The sequence below is a fragment of the Eumetopias jubatus genome, unplaced genomic scaffold (assembly GCF_037043125.1).
Source record: "Eumetopias jubatus isolate StellerSeaLion01/CBP00866 unplaced genomic scaffold, mEumJub1_p1.0 scaffold_1, whole genome shotgun sequence".
NCBI classification, from domain to species: Eukaryota; Metazoa; Chordata; class Mammalia; order Carnivora; family Otariidae; genus Eumetopias; species Eumetopias jubatus.
The window spans coordinates 119,345,956-119,371,653 of record NW_028274807.1 but is presented as its reverse complement, the minus strand read 5'-3'; the positions used below and the strand labels follow the sequence as shown (position 1 = coordinate 119,371,653).

Below are 25,698 nucleotides of genomic sequence, written 5' to 3'. Positions count from 1 at the left end.
TGAGGGGTAAGTAGGAGTTGGCCGTGGAGGAAGGTGGGAGGGGCATTCCTGCAGAAGGAGGTGGGTGTGCAAAGACAGTGAAAGAGAGTAGGACCCAGTTAGTCACCTACGTGTAGCTGTTAAGTTGGACAAACGCTGGGGCCACCTCCATCACTACATTATATCCTGAAGGCTGTGGGGAGCCAGCCGCTGGAAGCAGGCAACAACACCAGGAGATTGATGGCTTGGAAAGACCACAGTCCAGGATTGTGTTTGCCCAGGTGTGGTCTCCTGAGCACCTTGAGCAGGGTGGCTCTGGAAACGTGTAAAGAATGCATGTTCCACAACCAAAAATGAGCACATTTTGTGCCCCTCCCTACAGAATCAGAATTTTGGCAGGCGTGGGACCCTCGAAATCTGCACTTTTGACAAGCTCCCTGGGTAAGTCTAATAAGCACAAATCCTGGGCACTCCCTGTTCGGGGGCTGATGGGAGGGTGAAGCCAGGTGGCAACTCAGGTGGTTTTGCCTTCATGAAAGACTGAGGGGGCACCTTGAAGGTATTGGCCGTGGAAGAAGAAGCAGAGACAAAGCGGCAGGCGAGGGTGTGGGACGTCGAGCTAATTGGGTGGTAGAGTGGGCCAGGGTGAGGGGAGAAGGGGAAGACGCCACGATGACACACAGGAGTCTGGCTCAGGTAGTTCAGTAGATGCCTCATTCAGTCAGGCATTTGTGTCACATGAACGTCTCATCTCCACCTGGGTTAAATATGCCGAAGGCTAAAGAAAATGCCCAGAATGTGGACTGGGAGGGAACCATGTGGGGCTGATGGCTCCCCGGGTCTAGATAAGGCCCAGGCAAGTGGACAAGCTGGGTGTGGAGCGGGACGAGGAGTTGGAGGTGTTGAGGAGGTACCTGAGGGCCAACTGGGTACCGTGTCTTGCCGGAAAGTGGTTTCAGGATCTGAGCCTTAGAGAGACCATGCTGGGGGACTTTGTGTTCACTGTTCCTGAAGCCCTGACCTGGGGAGACCGGGAGCATGCAGAAGCTACTCCAGATTGACAGTTTTGTTTGGCTCAACCAGTGTTTTCACATTTTTACATTTATTTACCAATGTTTTAGAACTTAGGCAATTTCACGTAAACTTCTAGCCCCTCTTTAAAAAAAAAAAAAAAAAAAAAACTGTCCAGCAAGTCAAGACCCATGGTCTCTTGCAGGGACAGTGGCTGGAGCCCGCAGCTGGGTTCTGGCCACCCCCGTCGTGGGGAGTACAAGCTCTTCCGTTCTCCATGGTCTCCACTTGCTGAACCGTGGCACCTTGGGAGTTTGCGCCCTGTGGTACAGGTAGGAGGAAGAGGGGACAGGGCAAAGATGAGATCCGGGCAGACAGAGGAAGGGAGGCCATGAAGGCAGCAGAATGGCAGGTGGGGCCCCAAAGCCGAGGGAAGCAGGTAGGCAGCTGAGGAGCCTCTGCCTAATCAGCTCTGTGTCTGTGTTCAGTGGGCACCCCGGCTGAACCAGCTTAGTGTGTGTGAGTTGTATATATGTGGTGTGTGAGTGGCGGTTGTGCATGTGGTGTGTTTGTGTGGTGTCTGTGAGTGGTAGTGTGTGTATGTGGTGTGTGTGGTGCATGTGAATGGGGCGTGTGTGAGTGGTATGTACGTGGTGCATGTGAGTGGTGTGTATGTGGTGTGTGAGTGTGTGTGAGCAGTGTGTGTGCCCTCTGGGAAGGAGAATAACCAAGTTTTGCTAGAGCAGTGTGTAAATTAAAAGAAAATTGCCTCTGAGAAGGAGAGTGAGGAGCCCCTATAAGGTGCCTGGGTTTTGTCACATTTGCCTTGGTTGTTCAGACCCTGACTTCAGCCTGCTCTTCGTAGTCGCTGTTGGCATTCACGGCTCCCACTCTTTGCAGGCACCCTGAACTCCATGGTAGGTGGTGGCAGGGATTTTGCTGAGGCACAGATTTGGATTATAATAGCTGGGAATGAGCTCCTGGCTGCTGAGCGGGCCTGGCCCTGCCAGCCAGCCAAGGGACTTTGTCACTCCTGCTCTTCATCCTGTGTCTGTTTTATGGAGAAAACCATGTGCCCCGGGAGTGTGTGTGAACTGGGGATTCCTGAAGATTTTAATGTTTCCATGGCAAAGGTTTGGGGCTGCAACCCTTAGAATGCCAAGGGTCTTATATACTATGTACTCTATTTTATCTATTTATTTTTTTGAAAAGATTTATTTCTTTTAGAGAGAGAAACAGTGCACGAGCAGGGGGAGGGGCAGAGGGAGAGAGAATCTCAGCCAGACTCCCTGCTGAGCGCAGAGCCCAACACAATGAGGGGGGCTCCATCTCAGGACCCTGAGATCATGACCTGAGCCGAAACCAAGAGTCAGATGCCCAACCAACTGAGCCACCCAGACGCCCCTATGTACTCTATTTTAAAAGCCACAGTAAGATTCCTCCTGGGATTTTATTTTGGTGAATTGGAGTCAGAAAAAAATGAGGAATTAAATATGAGGGCTTGCATTTTTAACCTAAGAAGTTCATCATTATCACTTAGGTTTTACATTTAGCATTTTTTTTATTTCAATTCTTTTCTTGGAGGTTTATTTTCTGTTTGATTTCTGAGAATTTTAATTTTGCTTTTTCTCTGAGTGCTTCCTGTCCAACTACCCCATAGAGTTAAATAAATATCTGTGGGTGAAAAAACTCTGTAGGTGTCAAAATTAAGTGTGACAAATCAGCTTTCATCATATGTCTTAAGTTTATGTTGTAGTTACATAACAGGGGGAGGGCAGAGTATCATGCCCTTCCATGAGCTAAAAATGACACATTTATGTGTGGGGGTCATTTCTAGTATTCTTCTGGGGGTGGGGAGCACAGTGTTTCTCCTCTCTCCCCCTCTCCCTCCTTCTTTCCTTCCTTCCCAGTTTCTGATCTTAGAGAATTTCTACTAAGAATAATTAAATAAGAGGATAGAAATGTATATTTAAAGATGTTTATTGCAGCATTGCTTACAGGAGGCAAAGGCGGGGAAGGCAGCCAAAGAGTCCAACAGTAAATACTCTTGCAGCCATTATGCTGTGATTACACAGATCCGTCTGTATTCACGTGCAAGGGTGTCCATAATATAGTAACTGAAAATACATACGGTGTTTTATATGGGAATACGTGTGTGTGTGTCAACTCAACAGTTTTCGCAAGAAGGTGATCTCCCGTTTTAGAGAAGAGACTATCGGGGCTAGTTAGTAAAACAAGAGAATGTTAGTAAAAGTAGCCAGTGAACTCAGGGAAGGTACCTCCCTATGCCAAGACTGTGTGGGGAGAGGGACAAAATAGGAGAGAAAGCTGGGGGATGTTTGCATTGGAATAACTGCGGGATGGAGGGGAGCTGAGGACACAGTGGGAAGGAGTTTGTACCAACTGCACTGATGAACTTGGGCCCCAGTCCCTGTTGTCTTGGCAACAGGGCACCTGCTCCAAGCTGGATGACATTTAAAAAAACCAAAAAAACCTGAGAAAGTCCACCTTGACTTGAGGTCAGTGGTAACTGGAGGTGGAGCCCCGTGATCTTGATAGCAGCTCTACCCCGAGGGAAGGGTGGCCGGGTGGTTGGGGGGTCGGGGGGAAGGACCAGGAATGAGGTCTTGAGGGCAGAATCTGAATCCGGAACATGAGGGTGAAGTCAGGCTGCACCCAGAAAGAGCTATGCAACTGTCTCGCTGTCGGCACCCAGCGCCTCACACGGCCCAGCAGAGCCAGGCTGCCCCTGGGTGGGAGGGACAGGAAGTCGACCATGATGCATGGCCCCTCTCTGACCTGTGGGGCTTAGGCTGCAGCATCACCTCATGCCCCTCCCTTGATTTCCTGTGTCATCGAAGGGGCTGGACCCCTCTGCCCGGGGGTGTGCCTCTTGGGGAACCTGGAACCCAGCCAGAGCTCTGCCTCTCCCCAGCCCCAGGTATCCAGCAGAGGGTGGGCTGGCTGGTCAGTCCAGGTACCTGAGGGTGCAGGCCCCTCTCTCAGCACTGTCTCTCAGTGAGGGGGCTTCCCTGAAGCCCGCCCCCACCCCTGGCCATCTCTTCCTTGTCACCCTTTCCACAGAGGGCAGATGACCAGCTGCCTTCCTGGGCGGTTGGTTTGGTGGCCTCAGTGGGGTTTAGGGCTCTCCAAAGGTAGGCCTTTGAGACACCGAAAACTTACTTGTTAGTTAGTTAGTTAGTTATTTGTCAGAAAGAGAGAGAGAGGGAGGGCATAAGCAGGGGGAGCGGCAGGCAGAGGGAGAAGCAGGCTTCCCGCCGAGCAGGGAGCCTGATGTGGGGGCTCCATCCCAGGACCCTGGGATCATGACCTGAGCCGAAGGCAGATGCTTAAGTGACTGAGCCACCCAGGCACCCCTTACTTGTTCCTCTTGAGGGGAGGGGAAACAGTGTCCTTGGGCCTCAGTACCCTCCTCAGAGCAGGGACGGAAGCATAGATTAACCTCTGGCAGGACATCCAGCCACACATATGCACTAAAATGTAGACTGTGGGTTGTTCTGGGTGATAAGATTATGGGTGATTTTCACTTCTTTTTATACCTTAGTGTTGAACAGCTATTTTAGGATGAACAAATGTTTATGTGAGTTGTAAAGCTCCCTTTTCATTTTGAAAAAAGAAAAATCTATCAAGGGTGTCAAAATCAGAAAACTATTTCCAGGCACATTGGGTTGTTAGCCTGAGTCCACAGATGTCAGCATCGTCTTGTGTGGTTTCGGAGTTTCCTGTGAACCCTCAGAAGGCAAATTCAGAAGCTTGTGCATGTAGTCCTTTTTCAGGGTTGAGGAGCAGTAACTTTTATCAGATTCTCAAAGGGGAGGCAGGGGGATTCGGGCTATGAGATGGTTAAGAATGACTGAGGTTCTTTTCACAGTTCTTTCTGGGGGCCTGTCCTTGGATGGCTTTTTGATTTCTAGTTTCTGTCATGATTTGGAGTCCTTGGTGCTTCTGTCATCTAACCCAAAGGACCCTGTTTGGGCCAGGCCAGTTATCAGTTGCCCCAGAGAACAGTGAGATTTCCTGTCCCCTCTGGGAGGCCACAGCTGGGTTCAAGCTCAGGCCACCGTGGGAACCCTGTCCCTGTGCTCTGGCAGTCAGTGGACTTAGGGCTTAGTGGCTGACATCAGAGGGAGGGTCAGGCAAGGAGCAGATAAGAGCTTGGGAACAGCCTAGAGCAAAACCTCTAGCCTGCTGAGTCCCAACCCTGTGAGCCATACCTCCTTGTGGTTTGCTGGCTCCCTAAATGGGACCGGGCTTATTTATCACTGGCACCAAAAGCACTTACTAGATTCTTACCTAACGGTGGTTCACCATGAGGCAACAAGAATGAGGGATGAAGAATAGTTAAGAATAAGGAGAACAGGAAAAGTTGGTACTGTATTGTGGCCCAAAGTAGATAGGTCAGAAAGGATGGATTCAGCTGCTTGATCAATCTTGTCCACGTAGGGGCGCCTGGGTGGCTCAGTCAGTTAAGCGTCTGCCTTCAGCTCAGGTCATGATCCCAGGGTCCTGGGATCGAGGCCCTCATTGGGCTCCCCACTCAACGGGGAGCCTGCTTCTCCCTCTCCCTCTGCCTGCCGCTCCCCCTGCTTGTGCTCACTCTCTCTCTCAGTGTGTCAAATAAATAAAATCTTAAAAAAAAAAAAATTCTTGTCCATGTAAAACCAAGTTTCTCAAAGTATGCAAATGTGGACTTGCCTTCCATCTTGCACCCCTAAGCATGATTTCTACTCCTGCCTGTAAAAGCAAATGGCCAAAGGCAAATAACAGAATGGGTCTCCAGTTGTGGTTCTGGCTTATATTTGAGAATTACACACAGACATTTTTATATTCGGTGCAGGGTAGAGTCACAACGGACCTTTAAGACAACTCGGTGGATTGAGGAGCACTGAGGGAATTGTGAGAACTGCCAGTAGAGCAAATCGTTACTCTTTGGCAGGCCAGCGCAGGAGACAGAACTCGAGAGCCTTTGGATTATTGGGGGATGCTAGAACTAGGGATGTTTTAGCTTATAAGAAGGTGACATCTTGGGGGCGTCTGGCTGGCTCAGTCAGTAGAGCAAGTGACTCTTGATCTCAGGGTCGTGAGTTCGAGCCCCACGCTGGGTGTGGAGCTTACTTTAAAAAAAAAAAAAAAAAGGTGCCATCTTGGGTCAGCTGGATGTATTTAAAGGAGTCAGAAAGGCTGCCAAAATTGGGTGGTTGAGAGGGGAAGGGAGACTGGTTCATTGTGCTTCTGTGAAAGGTGTGGACACAGAGGGTCAGCATCCCTTCCAGATCCCCAGGTGAAGGGAGCACCTTCTAAGAGCCTGGAAGTAGCCAGAATAATCCCCTCAAGGGGACTGGCGAGCAAAGAGCACTTCTTTATCCCTTCCACACGGCAGGCCCCGTGCAGTGCTCCACAGGGGATGTCTCAGGCCATCCACACCACCACTCTGGTAGGGGAAGGGAATGAGGCATAGTGAGGCAGGAGGATTTGCCCAAGGTCATGCAGCCAGGAAGTAACAAGGTCAGGACTCGAACCCACGTTTGTGACTCAGTAGTCCGCAGCCCCATACCACCTCCCTGCATTCAGAACCGTGGACAGCCATGGCAGCAGGGGTGAATGAGGACAGCCCTTAGCGGCCCTGGAAATGACAAGTCCCAAGAGGTGACTACCATCCGCTGGGGAGATGAGCAGCCCACGGCTAGGTGGGGAGGCAGGCCCTGGAGCGAGGAAGGTAAAAGGCAGATGGCAGGGCCACGCCTTTGGCCCCATGAGGGTCTTTGCTGGTGTGGTCAGTGGTGTGACTCAGGCAGCCGAGCCAGTGACGGAGAGGTGAGCCAGCACTTTCGCCCCCTCGTGTTTGCCTTCACCGGGACACCCGAGCGTCCCTGACACCTGATTTTGGATCTGCCAGGGTGTCAGTGTAACAAGAGGAGGAGCTGACAAGTAAACCACATAAACCCAGGGACAGTAGAAAGCAGCCTACAGCCTCGGGTAGGGATGGCAGGAGGCCACCTGACTTCTTATAAAATTGCTTCTTCTACATGGGGAAGCCGTTCTCTCCTGGAAAGGGCCCTTTTTGGCACAGTTGGCTAGACTCGAGTCCCTGTCCCTAGACCAGTCAGTATGGCAAGGGTGGGATCCTAGAGGAGCAGCGTGACAGTCCCCCACCCAGCCACGGGGTTGGCATGGGGGGAAGTGCCACTCCAGAGAAGGCGGGGAGGGGTGGTGATCTGACCCGGGGATTCGAGCCCCCACGATGCTCAGTCAAGTCTGATTTGAGGCGTCTGTGAAGGGCTTGCATACTAGTAGGAGGTTCTTAAGGCTAGAGCTAGTGGAGGAAGGCCAGGTGTGCAGGTAGATGTTTGTTCTCTATCCTGTACCAGGGCCCTGATATGGGGAGGTGAGCTTGGGCTCATGGGCATTGGCTTGGTGCCCTGGAGGAGGGGCTCTAACCTTGTCCGTGTGCGAGTCAAAGTGTCTCCCTGGTAATGAGCTGGCAACAGACACACCTGGCTGTAGGATCACCTGGTGATCCTGTGGATCACTGAGTTTGTCGAGGTAACTGAGGTGGCCTAAGGCCCAAGGCCACACAGGGGCTTATGGCCTAGGGGCCTTTGCTGATAAGTAATGATCTGATCCTGACCCTGGGCCCTTGCCCGTCTTTCCTCTGTCCAGTGAAACACTTCATCAAAAGCGTGGAGCACAGCACCGGGCTCAGAGTAGGCTTCCGGTTCAACAAGCGGTATAGGGGGCCTGCCCTGTGCTGGTTGGACGGGTAGTATAAAGATGAAAAAGACCTAGCCCTGACCCTCCGGATGTTTGGGGTGGCTGGTTGACCAACTGTGGACACCCCTGTTGATGGGTACTGTGCCGTGAGCCAAGATGGCAGCAAGGACCGGGGGTGGGGGGCCAATGGAAGACGGATGTCAGGGTGGGATGAGGGTGGTTAGATACAAAAGGAGGGGTGTGGGGAAGAAACACCGTGTGGCCATGGGGGCAGGTCCAAGCAGTTCAGGACTGTGAGGACTAAGTTGGGGACGAGGAGGTAGGAGGGTGGATCTGGGGGAGACATCTCACCCCTTGGCTTCTGTGCATCAGAACCTCCCCCAAACGTCTAGCATCTGGAGGACCCATCGGAGGGCTCTGTGTGGGCTGGCCCTGCATTCTGGTGACTCAGGAGGGTGCAAACAGCACGGGGTGATCTCAATAACTAGTGGGTGAGGCCGACAGGCCCAGATGTCAGGGAAGCAGCAGATAAAATCTTTCTGGACTGAAGGCCTCTGATTATCACCCAGTCTTTATCTGTGACTTTCAAACCACTGCTTCCTTGGGTTGTGAATGGGTCCTTTGGGCCCAACTACCATGGTTCCTTCTTATTCCATTAGGTCACTTAATAAAAATGCCATAAACGGGGTAGCTTATAAAACAACAGAAATTTATTTTTTTCAGTTCTGGAGACTGAAAGTCCGGGATCAAAGGACCAGCAGATTCAGTGTCTGTGAAGGCCCGCTTCTGAAAAGGCATCTTTTCTCTGTAAACTCAGATGGTGGAGGGGCAGGGAGGGGGTTACTCTTTTTTTTTTAATTTAATTTTATTATATTATGTTAATCACCATACATTACATCATTAGTTTTTGATGTAGTGTTCCATGATTCATCGTTTGTGCATAACACCCAGTGCTCCACGCAGAATGTGCCCTCCTTAATACCCATCACCAGGCTAACCCATCCCCCCACCCCCCTCCCCTCTAGAACCCTCAGTTTGTTTCTCAGAGTCCATAGTCTCTCATGGTTCGTCTCCCCCTCCGATTCCCCCCCCTTCATTTTCCCCTTCCTACTATCTTTTTTTTTTTAACATATAATGTATTATTTGTTTCAGAAGTACAGATCTGTGATTCAACAGTCTTGCACAATTCACAGCGCTCACCATAGCACATACCCTCCCCAATGTCTATCCCCCAGCCACCCCAGCCCTCCCACCCCCCACCACTCCAGCAACCCTCAGTTTGTTTCCTGAGATTAAGAATTGGAGGGGGTTACTCTTTGGGGTCTCATTTATAAGGAGGCTAATCCCATTTGGCCTAATCATCTTCCAAAGGCCTCACCTCCAAAAACCATCACATTGGGGGTTAGGGTTCCAACATGTGAGTTTTAAGGGGACACATTCAGTCTAGAGCAGTTCCCAAGTGGTGGCCCCCATAGGCCTTACCCCATGTGCTTACAGGTACACTAGCAAACCTATGCCCCTATGTCCCTGTGTCACTCACACGCTCATGTGTCCTTAGCTTCACAGGCATGGCCAAGGAGTCAGAATCTGGCACCATTTCATAAAAGAGCAGAGTTAAGGACTCAGGGTTGCCACACAGCCAGAATTGCTGGGTCATTAAGGTGCTGCCTTCAGACATATACTTTTCTCCTTCCCTTACTCTGGCACAAATCCCGCAATAGTAAATTACCTGTAGACACCTGAGCTTGTATGTTACCAGATCCGGCTGTTTCCAGCTGCTGGGAAGAAAGTGACTATAGGGCCAACCAAAGGACTAATTTTGAATTGTTGAAGGACCAATTCTATAGCTCTGTGATGGTTGTTGTAATACAAGTAATACAAGTAATGAATGAAAATATGCTAATAAAAGAAGTATGGCTAGATGTTATAGAAAGATACATATATGTCTGTACATAGAGGAAGTATGTAACACATGCTTACTGTAAATATGTATGTGTGCAGATCTCTAAAACAATATAGACATTTATAGAAAAACAAGTAAAAATACTTCTTCACACCCTATTCCATCCATTCCCCAGAGGAAACCACTGCTGCATTGTGATGGGTGTCCTTATAGACATCTCTCTATGCATTTACATAATAAACAAATGCCTGTATATTCGTACATTTCTGGTTTGTTTTTTCTTATCCAGTAGCTTGATTCATTCACCTCACTTCATTTATCTTTGATTCTTTTCCAGTCTTTTTAACTGTAGCAGAATATTCCCCAATATGGGTGTAACGTTCTGTTCTGTTAATAATGGATACCTAGTCGATTTCCCTTTTTTGTTATTACAAACAGCACTGCAGCAAATCTCCTTGGCCATACATCTTTAGGACTGCAATTGATGTCTGACGAGTAGATTCCAAGATGTAGAGTAATGGGATCAGGGATAAGGCACATATAACATTTAGCTGATACTGCCAAATCCTTCCAAAAGGTTTCTATTTTCACTCTCAACCCGCGGTGTGGAAGTGAGTTTTTACGCCCTTGCCAGCACTGCTTTATTATTAAAACAGGATATTCTAGCCTGATAGGCGAGATCAGAGGCTGTTGTTTTATTTTGCATTTAAGTATGAATAACGTTGAACATCTTTTTGTACGTTCATTGCCATTAATATGCCAATTTTTCTGTAATTGGCCTGCACATATCCCTTACTGATTTTTTAGTTGTAGGAGCTCATATGCATTTTGGATATTAATAATTTGTTACGTACATTGCAAATATTTTCCTTTCGGTGGATTGTTTGTCTTTTACCTTTATTTATAACATCTGTTTGCCAAAGGGAAGTCTTAAGTATTTATTTAGAAAAATCTGTAGAAGGAATTAGGGAATTTAAATGGATTTAGGCTGGTGGTTGGGCCCCGTTTTAGCTATTGTTCAAATGTATGTATGTGTATTCTGGTGATTAATAAACCTTTTAGAAATTAAATGATACTTGGGCACAGCTATTTCTGTGCATTTCCTCAGTTGGTGGATGCTAAAAATAGAACTATCATTGTGTAGAGAGTTCCAGAAAATCTGTGGTGCTGCAAAGAGGTCCCCCATACATGGAAAAGTTGGGGACCATTGACCCAGAAGATGGACTTATATCTGCTTATAAGTAATTGATAAAGTCTATTAGTCAGCACTCATTTGGTTGAAAGTAAGCCCAACTCAAACTAGCTTAAGCAAGAAGGGTTATGTATGATGTATATTACTGGGACATCTAAGAGAGGTTCTGGCTTCAGCCACATCTGAGCCCAGGGTCTCCAAGAATGGATGTCCTCAGGTCTTTCTCTCTCCCTCTCTGATTAGGTCTCTGCATTTGTTGGTCTGCCTTGTCTCTATTCAGCATCATTTTCTTCCACTGCAGACAGAGGTTTCTCCCACTACAGACAGACAGGTAGCTGGAGCAGCCCCAGGTTTCCATTCTTAGAGATCAGTGTTCAAGAGACCCTTTGCTAGTGTGTGCACAGCACCTCTGTCAAGGAGAAGGAGACTAGTTGCCCCATCACTATCCTCATTGACTCAGTCACATGTCCCCCCACCCCCTAGCCTGGGGCAGGGACACTGGGAAGGAGCAGTTCACCCACAGAAAGAGGGGTGCTAGATGGACAGACTGCAGGACCAATGCGTGACATCCAGAAGACTGGTGGGGAGAACCTGGCCAGGAGGCAGAGGAATGAGCTTGACATGGGGCTCCATCCACCACATCCGCCTTGGGTGGCTGCCTCAGTCTCCCTCTTGGCACTAGGCTCTCTCCTCTGTAAAGTGGTCTTGGGAGGGTTAATGAGTGACGCCTGCCATTGGGCTCTTGGGGACCCCAAAGTGCAAAGCAGATGATATCAAATGAGATCTGTCAGCACATCTAGCACTTCATAGGCACTCAAGAGGTGATAGTTTTCCTTTCTGGTATTTACCAGAATTCAAAGGGCATTAGGAATGAGGTAACCAGGCTGCACGAAGTTTTTCCTTTACCACCGGAGCAAGGCCCCTTTCTCCGGGGTGGCCCACCTGCCTTTTGCACAACTAATTATTGGTCAGGAGAAGGTAATGGCATTGAGAAAGAGGCAGGGCACACTGAGGGCTCAAGAAAGTTCTTGAGGAGAAGCTGACCGCTTGCTGGACTGAAGTCCACCTTAGTGCCGAGGGAGAGAAGAGTTACTCGGTGAAAGTCCAGCCGTGCTCTGGGCCCCTGTGGCTGGCCTGGTGCCTCCCATGACTGCACATGTCATGGCCTGCTTTGCTTCCCTTGCAGTCCACCTGACCCCCGTGTCCACCGCTAAGAATGGAGTGAGTAGCAAGAGTCGAAAGAGAGTCATGCCTGAGCCAGTGACAGAGCCCCCCGTGACGGACCCCATTTACGAAGCTCTCTTGTACTGCAACATTCCCAGCGTGGCTGAGCGCAGCATGGAAGGTAGGCCTGCCTGCGCTGCCCAGCGTGGCACCTGGACCCGCACCCCTCTGGGGACTAGTAGTTCTTCAAGTGGCACAGCATGGTAGGAAGGAGCCAGACAGCCTGGGCTCAAATCCTGCAGTCGCCACTAGGCCGTGTCCCTGAATGAGTTCCCAAGTCTTAGCTTCCTCATCGTGAAATGGGCGTAACTAGCAGTCCCTAATCACAGGGCTGCCCAGAGGCTTCGGTAACTGCTCTGAACAGCTCCCGAGAAGCCCTCTGTACATATTCTCCATCATGGTTTTCGGTGAGATACCAGAGATGGAAAGGTAGGCTTGATGGACTCTAGGGTGTCTCCCCCATCTACCCCCCCTTCCAGTAAACTCTCTCGGGGCTTAGGACATCCACAGGATGCGGGATGCTCTGTTGGTATCTTGCGGTAAAAGTGTCGGAAAATAGGATTTCTGTGTTGAGTTTTGCTTTTTTGAAAGTGCATCAAAGAATGATATTTAATATTTTTATCAATTTGTGCCCTGATTTGTTTCATGGAGCTTTATTTTATTTATTATTTTAATTAGGCTCCACACCCAACGTGGGGTTTGAACTCACAACCCTGAGATTAAGAGTCACGTGCTCTATTGACTGAGCCAGCTAGGAGCCCCTGTTTCATGGAGCTTCAAAGCAGAAGTCATTGTTTCTAGCACTTCTGTAGGCCTCCCTCTAGGCTGTGGATGTGAGTGAGGCTACCTGAATCATCGTGCCCCCATTTCACTGGCCTCCAGCCCCCAGCCATACCCCCAGAACCTGTTACTTCTGGGGAGTCTGAGACATAACCAGCCCTGTCTCTGTTCCTCCACCTGCCTTGTGAGCAGCCCCCCTACACCGGCACCCTCCTGCCATGCTCATCCCTCCACTTGTGCGAAGCGGACAGGATCCACACCTCCTGAGTGCTAACCAGGCGATATGCTCCTCTCCCACAGGTCACGCCCCGCATCATTTTAAGCTGGTCTCAGTGCATGTGTTCATTCGACACGGGGACAGGTACCCACTGTATGTCATTCCCAAAACGAAGCGACCAGAAATTGACTGCACTCTGGTGGCTAACAGGTAAATTGCACTTTTTCTACTAGTCATTTTCAAGAATCTGTTCTTTCTGTCCCGATCAAAATGCTGGCTGGAGAATGGCAGAAAAGGGGAATAAACTACGTTTGTTGAGCACGTCCTGTTTGCCAGGAGCCTGATCTTCAAAAACAATCCTGCGTGTTAATTGCCATTTCCCAGTGGAGAAGGAGGAGGCCCAGAGAGGCAAGGACAGCTGTGTGAGGCCACACAGCAGATAAACTGAGATTTGGGTCCAGGCCAGTGTGAGGCCCACTCTCCCCTCCTGTGTTCTGCAGTTTGAGAAAGAGCTGGGACACAGTGCAGTGAGCACAGGGCCAGATGTCCTCAGACCCTGGGGCAGCTCTGCTGTTTGGGGCAGCAGGAAAGTCCCTTAGTCTCTGAGCCTCCCCCTCCCATCTCTGCAGTGGGGATGCTGCTGCTGACCGTTGGGTCAGGAGGAAGTGAAATGATAGAGGAGAACGTGCACCCCCCGCTGCAGAGCCATATACATGTGAGACTTGACTTCCGCCTTTTCATTTTTCACGGGAGTAGGGATAGCACGTTCTTGGTTGAATGCCCTTAGGATGAAAAATAATTCAACAGATTGCATACGGCTCTAAAACGAGAGGCCGAGTTAGCGCTGAAACGACGGGCCGGGCCTCAGCGCTGTGTCAGGGGGCACATAACATCCCTCGCAGGGCTGACCGAATGAGCGGAGGAGACAGAGGGAAGTGCTCAGTGAGGAAGACGTCATGTAGATGGAATGCTTCTGGATGCCAGCCTGCCCCGGGCAGGGCCGGTCTGGGGGAACCATGGGTTGCCTCCCTGCAGCCAGGCCTGTTCCTTCTAGTGGGTGGTGGTGTGAACCCCAGGGAGGGGGTTTCAGGGTGACTCTTTGCGTCTCCAGGCTTCTCACCGTCCAAGATTATATGGAGAAGAGAAAGTGAACCCTTGGATATAAACACATCCTAAAATAGTGCCTGGCTGTAGGCTTTCATGCACTCCTTCCCTACTAGAGGTCACAGAGCTCGCAGCCTGGGTACTTGTGTCCCTTCTATGTTAACAAGCCTAGGTGCATGCCCCAGTGTCCGTCCTGTGGCTTGGAAGAGCCCCTGGGTCGAGGGCCACGCAGACACTGGCTTTCTTCCTCTGGTCTCTAGCCTGTGCCAGCCTTCCTGCTGGGACCTTCTACCCCTGCTCTGCCCACCTCTCGCCGGCCCCCTAGCCCATCAGGCCTTTGCCCCTGCTGTTTAGCTTGCTCGCCCCGTCCCCACGTGACCCACTCCTACAGCTCCTCCCAGGCTCCCCTGAGATGCTGCCTCCTCTGGGCAACCCCTCCTGCTGTGTGAGCATGGCTTCTCCGCTGGTAGCGGGTACTGCCACTGGAAAGGGGGCTTACGGGAAGGGCCTCAGAACAGAGTAATGAGCAGTCCTGAACTGGCCTTAGGATTGGGGCAAGGCTAGAGGCCACTTGCCGGGCTGTGTATTAACCCTGTGGTGTCTGGATCGGGGGATCGTCTGGAGTGTCTGGGATGGCTGGAGGACATGGAGAGGGTGCAGGGAGGGCAGCTCAGCAAAGTGGCTTTGCACCACCGGCATAGACTGTGGGTATCTGCCCTTTGAACTGCCCAGGAATGGATGGGCCAAGAGGTCTCTCAGTTGGCCAAACTCGGGGCAGCCTCAAGGACTCCGTGGGCAATACCATGCTTTAGCCCTGGTGACTCGTGGCTTCTGCTCCCAAATGGGAGAATTTCAGTGGCTCGGCTCAGACCAGGGGTCTGTCTCCAGACCAGTCGGGTCCCTGAGCACCTCGAGGCTCTGGAGTTTACCCTAGCTGTTCCTACAGAAGGTGCCCACTGGGCATGGCTGCCCGCCAGCCTGCAGGGCCTCCCCTGTGCTTTGCAGCGTATCTTCCAGCATGATGGTCTCTGCCCTTCCCACACCACTGGCTGGCTCCTCAAGGGCATTGGGTCTTGCTCCTTTATCACTGGTGCCCAGCTAAAGCCTGGCATAAAATAGTTGTTGGACTAGTTGGTTGCAGAGTGAATTCAGGACCTTAGAATCATGAGTCATAATTGCCCATCCAGCGCCTCATGATAGATTACAGCCTCTGCCGTGGAATCCTCTGAGGCCTTTGTAACCTTTTTGATAGAGGGCAAAACCCTTCACCTTTGTGAGCCTCAGCGCTCTGTCCTGGAATGTGGGGACAGTAGTCCATCCCTGATCACAGCCTTGTGAAGTCTAACTAAGGGGATGGACTGAAGCACTGAGCTGGTCATACTGAGAGGTGGACCACGATGGCATTTCATTTACTGCAGTGGCCTGCAGGCTTGCTGGGCCCGGCCTCCTTCCTCCTCTGCGAGGTCATGGTCATGAGGCCAGGCCAGGTCCCAGGGCCCATCATTCTGTCACAGCCACGGCAGGACCCCCTGACAGGGCCATTTCTGGAGCTCCCATTTGAGAGGCGCAGTTCCTAGGGGGACCAGCTGCTCTTGTCTCCGCCCTCATTTTCTCTGGCCTTGATCTTTTGACGTACTTCTATTTTATTGCACATTCTGTATCTTTAGGAGCTGCTTGAAGTCCTTGGTGGAAAGAGGGAGGAGTATGCATGTTTAATTAATTACTCTCATTTAATCCATCTTTAAAAACATGAAGTTGACTTGTCATTATAAATGCACACTTAGAGTGAGCAGGACTCCCAGCGACGTGACCCCACTTTGGGCTTCTGAGTCCCCTGGGACTGTGGGGTCTGGGTCACCAGCTGCGCCTGCTGCCTTCCCAGGTACTAGCTCAGCTTCAGGAATCATTAATTTTTATGGCCCCTTAAAGGCAGTGGGTCCTAGAATGTGCCCGCTCCTCTAGTCTAGTGAGAGGGCAGATCTGGGCCAGCAGGCAGGTTCGCAGTGAGCTGAGAACGTAGGAGCTGATGTCCGTGCATGTTGGCGGCCCCAATGTTTCCCTTCACGGGGACACGGTCCGTGGCTCTCCCAAGTCTTTGTAGTGGAAGCTGCCTCTTCATGAATGTCCTGTGCCTCATGACAGAGGTGCAATTTTCACTCTCCTAGGACAGTGTTCAGCCAGCAATAAGGTTATTAGCCATAGATACGCAATGTTTATTGGATGCTTTTTTTTTTGCATTCATGAATATGAATGAGATACTCTTTTCTACATCCAAGGAAGAAAAGAATATTCACTTCAGTTAGTATTTATTCAATACATTTTATTTTTAAACACCTGTTATGTGTCAGGTATTGTGACATGTGACTGGCCCATGTACCAGGAGATGGCATGTGGGCAGGCCCCTAAATAAAATGAAGGAGCCCGCCCTGTGCAGATCTGGGGGAACAGTGTTCCAGATAGAGGGAACAGCAAGTGCAAAGGTCCTGGGGCCAGAAGAACCGCACAGGTATGAGAACAGTAAGATCAGTATGTAGCTGGATGGGAGGGGGAAGGAGGAGAGCCGGCTGCTAAAGATTTGTAGAAGAAAGGCTGTTCCTGCCCCCAGGGGGACCACTCCCCTTTGAGAGACAGATCTGGTGGTCAGCACTGATGGTGGTGGCAGCAGTATCAGAGAAGAAGTGGAAGAATTAGAAAAAGTAGAAGTGCAGGTAGTTTGGGAACCATATTTGGGGGCATGAACCATGAGAGGGCAGCCTGACTCAGCCTGGGGCAGAGGGAGAGGTGGGATGGCAGGGTAGGGAAGGCCACCAAGGCAAAGGGACCTAAAGGGTGTGCAGGAACATGTCAGGTGGCAGCTGATGATAAATGGCACCTGGGGCGGTGAAACCTACCTGTGCAAAGGTGGGGGGAGGTGGACAGCTCAGCCACAGGCTGCAGCATGAGTGGAGAGGCGGGGAGGGACTAGGTCATCGGATGCTTCGAATGCCCAGCCAAGGAGTATGGACGCCAGGCATGAAGGTGGCGAAGGAGCTGGGAAGTGGAGGGATGAAATTATGAAGATCTCTGGCTGCCATGATGGGGGGGTGGGATGGATTAGAGGCTGGAGGCGATGTTTACGTTCCTGTGGAGATAGTGATCCAGAAGAAAGATTTCCTGCAGACACTCCCAGCCCAAGTCCTTGACCTACAAGGCCTCCAGTGCTCTCCCTCCTCCCCATGTGCTGCCCTTGCCTTCCCCTGGGGCTCTGCTCTCTCCCTCACTTACTCCGCCTCAGCCACACTGCCCTTAGCTCTCCTTCCCACTGTGTCCTCTCTGCAGACAGCTATTCCCCAGCAGCTTTATGGCCCACGGGCTCTCCCACCTCCTTCAAGCCTTTGCTTAAATGTCACCTTCTCAGTAAGACTGCTCAGAACGCTTCACTTAAAATTACCATGCACTTCGTCCACCCAAGTCTCCCAGGTCCCCCTTCCCCTGCTCTTCTTTAGAAACCAGTCCATGCTTCATAGCATCTGTTACCTTCTAATGTGCAAACATGCACACATACGCACATGTGCGTGCTCGCGTGCGCGCGCGCGCGCGCGCACACACACACACACACACACATTCTAGTGTTCATTGTATGTTGTCTGTTTCCCCAGGCTAGAATGTAAGCTCCCTGAGGGCAGTGTTCAATGCTGCTGGACCCCAAGTGCCTAAGACGGTACTTGGCACGTGGGAGCAGCACAATTAAATATTTGTTCAATGAATAAATGATAGAGCCAAAACTCAGGGAGTGGCAGTGGATTTGGAGAGAAGGCTTGGATCTGAGAGGTCACAAGGTGGGGTTTTTAGGACCTGCTGACAGGTAGGATGGGGGTGAGACAGAGACAGAGGATGATGCCCCGATTTCTGATTGGGTGTCTGGCTGGTGGTGGTTCCCCTGCCCGGAATAGAAAGTGCAGAAGAAGGGAGGAAGGGGAAGGAAGTTTTGAGGACAGGTCTCAGTGCTAAGCATGAGCTGTCATCAGACATTCAAGTGATAATTTCTAGAAGGTAGTATAGGCGTGTAGTGTGGGGCTCTGGCATGTTGTCCTGCTCGGAGTTGGAGGTTCATTTGAGAGTTCATGTGTCAATGGCAGCTGACGCCCTGGGTGTGACTGGTATCACAGAGCCTATGGAGCAAGGGAAGGCTAAAAACAGAGTCCTGGCAAACACCAACCTAGAACATAGCACAGAGAGAAAGGAGGATCCCAGGAGGAGACCATGACTTTGCAAACAGGAGGCGATGTTAGGAGAGCTAAGAAAGGAGAACGTTTTAAGAAAAGATGAGGGGCAATTAATCACCTCAGGTAGTGCACAGAGGTCCAGAAAGCCAAAGACCGAGAAAAATATATTAAGCTGGTCTTTTTAGAATTTTATTTCATTAATAATATAAAGTAAATTCGGTTGCATAAATTGTAAAAATCTATGGTATGAACTCTTTCCAGTTTCCAGCCATGTAAGCTTTTTTGAATTGTGTTTTCTGATAACAGTATCACTGGTATTATATCTCTTCTCTGTTTTAATGTTCTGTGCAAGACTCAGTAATTGCTCCGATTATAGCTAAAACAATAAATTTTCTCATGGGTGTATAGATTAGCCTTGGGGTTCTGTGTCAAGCTCTGTGGCACAGGGAGATATTAAACAATGCATACAAAAATGTAAATACGAATACTGGAAGTGAATAGTTTGAAGCCTTAAGATAGTAGCACCTTTAATTCTTTCAATTTTTAGTAGGAAAACATATTTCCAATGAGGCTGCAATAACATGAGTTTTTCCTGAAGAAAAATTCATCAGGACAAATATAATTTCTGTGCTAGTCAGAGTAAGGCTAGCCTTTTGTAACAAAGAGACTGAAGAATCCATTGCTTCAAATAACCAAGTTGATCTTTGCCTTGTGTGAAGGTCTGAGATGAGTGATCCAGGTCATATGACATGGCTCCACTTGGTCATTTAGGGCCCCAGGTCCCCTTCCAGGTCATGGCTCCCATCATGCCCTGGGGATGTCTACGTGACTGAACCTGGATTGCTGCCATGTCTACCTAGTGGCCAGTGGGAAGGAAAAGAATGTGAAGGGGCACCCCATGATCTGAAAACCTAAACCCAATAGTGGGATACATCCTTCTGTTCCGTCAGTGAATACCATGTGACTCTACCTAACCACTGGGACCTCAGAAACTGGATCTAACCAACTTCCCAAGAAGAGGAGAATAGATTTTTTTTTTTTAAAGATTTTATTTTATTTATTTGAGAGAGAGAGAGAGAGAGAGAGAAGCACAAGAGGGGGTAGGGTCAGAGGGAGAAGCAGACTCCCCGCTGAGCAGGGAGCCCAATGTGGGACTCGATCCCTGGACTCCAGGATCATGACCTGAGCCGAAGGCAGTCGCTTAAGCAACTGAGCCACCCAGGCGCCCTAGTTTTTTTGTTTTGTTTTGTTTTGTTTTTAAGATTTATTTATTTATTTGAGAGAGAGCGAGAAAGTACACGCAAGTGGGGGGAGGGGCAGAGGGAGAGAGAGAATCTCCAGCAGATTACTCACAGAGCATGCAACCCAACATGGGGCTCAATCTCATGACCCTGAGATCATGACCTGAGCCGAAATCAAGGGTCAGATGCTTAACCAAATAAGCCACCCAGGCGCCCCAGAGGAGAACAGATTTTAGTGTACAACTGTTAAGTAGTAAAAACAGATTGTATTCAGGAACTAATGCAGGAGGGGAAAAGAGATCTCAGTGTAGAACTGGGCTCAATTCCAAATACAACATGGGCAGTGGGAATTTATAGCCAAGGAGCAGGGTGGAGGTCAGTGGATGGAAACTGACTAAGAGGAGACCTCAGAGGTGAGTTGATTGCTGAAGGCAGGCAGGGTGAACAGATACCACCTGGGGGATGAGGAAGTTTTGTTGTTTTTTTTATCTAAAAGAGGAATTTGATCAGATATCAAGAGCGGGATATTCTGGCTAACTCAGCTTAGCAGGATTTTTGCTAAAGCCGAGCGATACAAAGATGGACGTAAGTCCAAAGAATATGGAAGTCCAAAGGTTGAGGCCTAGTTGGAAAGAGGGTTCAGAGGAGCCTAATTATAGTTTACTCAAAGAGAGTCTTTATCACAGTTAGCAGTTTCATTCGTATTTCCATTGAATCTGAATATTTTAATAAACCCGTATAGGAACTTGGCATATTCATTGCTACAGATTATGGGAGGCCTGGACTTTCCATAAAGCATCTAAGGATGTGGTACTTCCCAGTCAAATTCATTCACACATGTTTTGGAGTATCTGCCACATGCCCGGTACCCTCTTGGCTACAGGGGTGGGGCCATGGACTCCGCAGGCAGGATCTTGTCATTTAGATCCAGGACAGGCCCAGGGACTCAGGTTACCTGGTCCTTGTCTTGTTAAAAAAGATCCAGCCATTTGCTATCTCTTCTGTAAGTGAAGTTTTTCTTCCATGAATCACCATCTTTCCAAACCAAAAACAAGTTCTCATGTATACAGTTAGATATTAACATATCATTAAGCAGTCAGATGCCCTGAAAAGCTGGGATAGCTCAGCAAACACTTCCAGTAGTGAAATTTCAGTCCTGAAATTGGCAGCAAAACCTTCTCAGATCCTCAAAAATCACCAACCCAAAATAATGGTCTGGAGCAGAACATTTGACTCCTGTTGGTGGATGGCCTTTGTGTATGTGGATTCATAGCGGCAGCTTCATTGTCAGTCTGGAACTCTTATTCCCCAGTTTGCAAATATTTCTGTGTTTTAGCCTCAGGAATAATAACATACCCTCTGTTTTTATGGAAAGACACAGTGCCCTGCAGCAATCCAGGATGATTACACTATACCGTGTCAGGATTAGCATTTTCTAAATTTAGGACATTTTTTTTAAAGATGGGCTCTTTTTTTTTTTTTTTTAAGGAAATATTTTTTATTTTTTTTTAAAGATTTTATTTATTTATTTGAGAGAGAGAGAGAGAGAATGAGAGAGAGCACATGAGAAGGGGGAGGGTCAGAGGGAGAAGCAGACTCCCTGCCAAGCAGGGAGCCCGATGCGGGACCCGATCCCGGGACTCCAGGATCATGACCTGAGCCGAAGGCAGTCGCTTAACCAACTGAGCCACCCAGGCGCCCAAGATGGGCTCTTTTTTAGCTTTACATTTTTGAAAGATAATAAAAGCATTTTAGCAGCCTAAGTTAACTGGGCTTTCAGACAGGAGAGGTCTGCCATTAGAACAATTAATCCCTGCTTCCTTTCATGCTGATTTAGCTTAGCTGGAAACTCGTCTTATCTGTTCACTTCCGTTCAGCTGGAGAATGTATGTACATTCATAGGCCATTTCATTATTCAAAGAAAAGGTGTGTATATTCATAGGTCATCTCATTATTCGGAGAAAATGTGTATATATTTGTAGGGCATTTCATAGTTCAGGGAAATTGTATACTAGCAACCAGAAAGATAAATTAAATCTTGATTTACCCCCATGTACTTCATGGCAGAAATATAAATAATGTCAGGTATTATAAAAAAAAAAAGAGATGTTTTTTAAGCTCTTCGTTACCACCCCACATAAAACAAGATACTTGTATATGCAAAATGCATAGTGAATTGTAGAGAGCTATAGAGATCTTGGTTATCTTAATCAGGTGGTTTTCTTCAAAGGAGATTTCCCAGAGGTCAGTTAGGGATTCCTGAGGTGAAGGCTGAGGTAGGTTTGCTAGGAGGAAGGGGTGGTGCATGGAAAGTCTTGGACGCATGAAAAAACAAGGTGGTTGGGCAGACAGAAGGCGCTGGGTTATGTGGGACCAGAGCCTGGCATTAGACTGGAGAGGGTGGGGAGCCCTGAGCCTCCAAGTGAGGCGGGGCCGGGCACGGACTGGGGAAAGGTGGTAGTGTACAGGAGCGGGACAGCCGGCCTTGCTTTTAAGTTGATCTGGGGCTGTGCAGAAGGCAAGATTAGGCCACAGGTAGGCCAAAGAGGAGCCCATGCCTTACCGACAAAAGCTGCCTGGGCCAGAACCCAGGCAGTGGCCGCAGGGCTGCAGGAGGGAGGGGCAGAGAAGCCCCAGGAGGACCGGCACATCTGCAGGATTGGGCAGCAGATGGCATGCGTGGGAGCAGGGGAGGGAGAAATCAGGGAGGACTCCCAGCCCGGGCCTGTCTGGTGGCAGCCGGTAGACTCCCGAGGAGGGAAACAAGGAGGGGTGCGGGTTGGGGATCTGGGAGGTGGAGGGCAAAGCTGACTCCCACAGTGCCCGGAATGATGGATGCTTCAAGCAGAAGTTGGGGGCCCAGGCTGGCCTCATGGAACGTCAGGGGTCGAGCAGTAATGATACTGGAATTTCAAAGTAATTGAGCCAGGACGCCTGGGTGGCTCATTTAGTTAAGCATCTGCCTTCCCCTCAGGTCATGATGTCAGGGTCCTGGGATCGAGTCCTGCATTGGGCTCCCTGCTCTGTGGAGAGCCTGCTTTTCCCTCTGCCTGCCACTCCCCCTCCTTGTGCGCTCCCTGTCTCTCTCTCTCTCTCTCTCTCTCTCTCTCTGACAAATAAATAAAATCTTTATTTAAAAAAAAAAAAGTGATTGAGCCAAGAGCGCCTGGGTGGCTCAGTCAGTTAAGCATCTGATTCTTGATTTTGGCTCAGGTCATGACCTCAGGGTCCTGAGATCCAGCCCGGTGTCGGGCTCTGCACTCAGCGGGGATCTGCTTCTCTCCTTCTTCCTCTCCCTCTGTCCCTCCTCCTGCTCCTGCGCACTCACTCTCTCTCAAACTAAATAAATAAAACCTTAAAAAAAAAAAATCAAAGTGATGGAGCCAGGACCTGTTATTATGGGTGAGCAGGGCATGACACAGCTGGGATTTTGCTGTGTTTTGGAGCATAGTGACCACTAATTCTCTGTGTCATCTCTTTAGGAAACCGTATCACCCTAAACTGGAAGCTTTCGTTAGTCACATGTCAAAAGGATCCGGAGCCTCTTTCGAAAGCCCCTTACACTCCCTGCCTCTTTACCCCAATCACCCACTGTGTGAGATGGGAGAGCTCACGCAGACAGGTATGTGTGACATCCATCGGCTCACTCCTTCTCCTGCGCTCTCTTCTGTGTGGCATACATTGAAGCAAACACTCCTGGGCAAGGTGCTGTGGGCTCACAGGGATGACTAAGGACGGGCACCTCGGGGAGCTCTGAGTCCACCAAGGTATCTTAAGTAAACATCTGATTTCTAAAAAATTAAAAATAACCCTTTTTCCTAGTGCAAGAGCAGTATATGTCAATGGAAGAGAATTAGGAAAGGCAGTCAAGCAAAAGGAAGAAAAGTTGAACATACCCATAATCCCAATCCACCGAAGAAATTAGTCATCTTAAAAAAAGAAAGAAAGAAACTAGTCATCTTTTTTCGTCAATGTGCATGCACACATGCACACACAGTAGTATCTTACTAAACATACTCTTTAATGGTACATTGTGATAATCTTTCCCTATCAGTATTCTTTAATGGTACATTGTGATAATCTTTCCCTATCAGTATTCATGAACAGCATCATTTCTGGTGTCTCCATATTACCCCACTGTTACTGGGCCATAATTTATGTAACCAATCCCATGTGCTTAGAAACGTCAAAGAAAATGACCTGATCAGTTCTCCTGTGCGAGATCTCAGGAGCAAACACATATGGCAGATCCCCAGTGAGCACAGAGTTTGTTTGGCTGAGTGTGTCCCTCACAGAAGCCCACCTTTCCCTCTGCAGCCCTGTATGTACCATTACACAGCCAGTTCCTGGATGTCAGGGCAGGTTGGCAAGTTAACTGGGGGCTACCTCTGTTAGGAAGAGAAGGAACTGGGAGCCCCCCCAGTAGGTTCTAGCTTCTTCCTACTTCAGTCTGGGACCTCAGAGGACCTTTGCGTGGTCACCAGCCTTTTTGGAAGAATCGAGAGGACCTATCGACCATGTTGTTTCCTCGTCCCACAAGTACCGTGGGACCTCGGCTCTGATGGAAGGAAGGTCTCTGTCCTATGGTTGGCCCTGTGGAGTTTTGCCATGTTTTTGAAGCCATTATTATTGGGGAGAATGATAGTGACAGAGTGGGCAAAGCTGAAGGCTCTGGAAGACTAGCCTTGAATAAGGAGTTTTGTCAAAAGCTTTTGATAATTAGTTCCATGTGCTCAAGGTTTGCCGTGGTTTAAAACAGGAGTTCGCCTCCGACCAGATCAAGCATCCCCTTTTTGTAACAAATATTTTGTGGTGCTCCCTTCACTCTCCTAAAGTGAAATTCAAATATAATTATAACCTTTCTAGATACAAAATTGTAAAGAAAAGCAGTTATATCAGGCACCGTAACCACAATATAAAGGAGAAACAAAAGGAAATGAATTTATTAGATAATGCTATGTGTCTCAGTATAAAAGCCTGAGCACACCCTCACCCCTCACTAGGAAACAGAATGACATAGTTGGTTGTTTACACTTAAATGTAGATTGGCAGACCGAGGGATATTATATTGGGAACTCTAACGCCACATTTTGGGACATGATTTTTTTAACAAGTTCTGACCAAAATAAAATACAGATGTCCCTTAATTTCTCTTGCATTTCTGGAAAAATCAGTGGATGTTAATGGTATGCAAAAATGGTTTTGTATTTATGATACAAAGAAACAGGCTCTAGGCTAAAGTATTTAAACAGGATTTTCACACATGGTAATATCTTGTGATACATTCAAAAGTTATGTGGGTCAGAGAACAGTTCCTTGGGGAGACTGTCTAGCTCCGTGGCCCCCACCCAGTAGGTGTCCAGAATGTTCCTCCCCGTATATTATGACAACTCAACCCCCCAAACCCTCCCTGAGAGCAGAGCCAGGCTTGCTGAGAACCATTGGTTAGACCCTCTGGTTGCAAGTAACCGAAACCAACCCCAGCAGAAGAGGGATATTTATTGTATGGATTCAGGGTGACTCCAGACCCTGAGGGCAGGAATATGACCGGGCCTCCAGAAACTGGAACCAGGAATAAGAAATCTGTCCCAGCCTCTGTGGTTTTGCTCCGTGTCTGTCCAAAGAGGGACAATCCTGGCCACACCTAGAGATGAACTGCAAGTCCAAAATCTTGAGAGAGTAAGAGAGAGAAAATCTGATGGGGTCCTTCAGGGTCAGTGTCCATCAGCCAGCTCGGAGGTCAGAGTGACTGTGCACGGAGCAGGGGGGGCCTGCCCAGCCTCTGGATCCAGGGGCTGTTCCCCGAGAAAAGGTTGGGGGAGCTGTCCCTCACACACTTAGAGACACTCATTCATGCCTACCTTTCTCCTCAGTTGTTCTATTATCTACATCGTTTTCTAAATCAGCATTACTCGAGAAATCATTTTCACGGTACTGTTTGCTCCTGTTCCCTAATTTTCTTTTAATGCTCACTTTTATCTTCTATTTTAAATTTCATTAAAAATGCATGGCTGTTAGAATAACCATTTCTAACTGAAACACTTTTGGCACCCCACAGTAACTATATAAGACCCATCATTAGTGCCTACTCTATTCAAGATGCTTTGGCA

General features: G+C 49.0%; 1 protein-coding gene across 5 annotated transcripts in view; it reads left to right on the top strand.

The window, feature by feature from the left end:
- PXYLP1 (2-phosphoxylose phosphatase 1) overlaps positions 1–25,698 on the top strand; it is a 69,972-nt gene that overhangs the window by 40,023 nt on the left and 4,251 nt on the right. For 4 of the 5 annotated variants that reach the window (XM_028099272.2, XM_028099269.2, XM_028099270.1 and 1 more), the window contains 3 exons: positions 12,004–12,162; positions 13,122–13,248; positions 23,071–23,210. In XM_028099272.2, the coding sequence (XP_027955073.1) occupies positions 12,004–12,162; positions 13,122–13,248; positions 23,071–23,210 (426 nt within the window). Of the gene's footprint in view, positions 1–89; positions 421–12,003; positions 12,163–13,121; positions 13,249–23,070; positions 23,211–25,698 lie in introns of those variants that run through there. The other variant, XM_088026006.1, reaches the window with a different exon arrangement.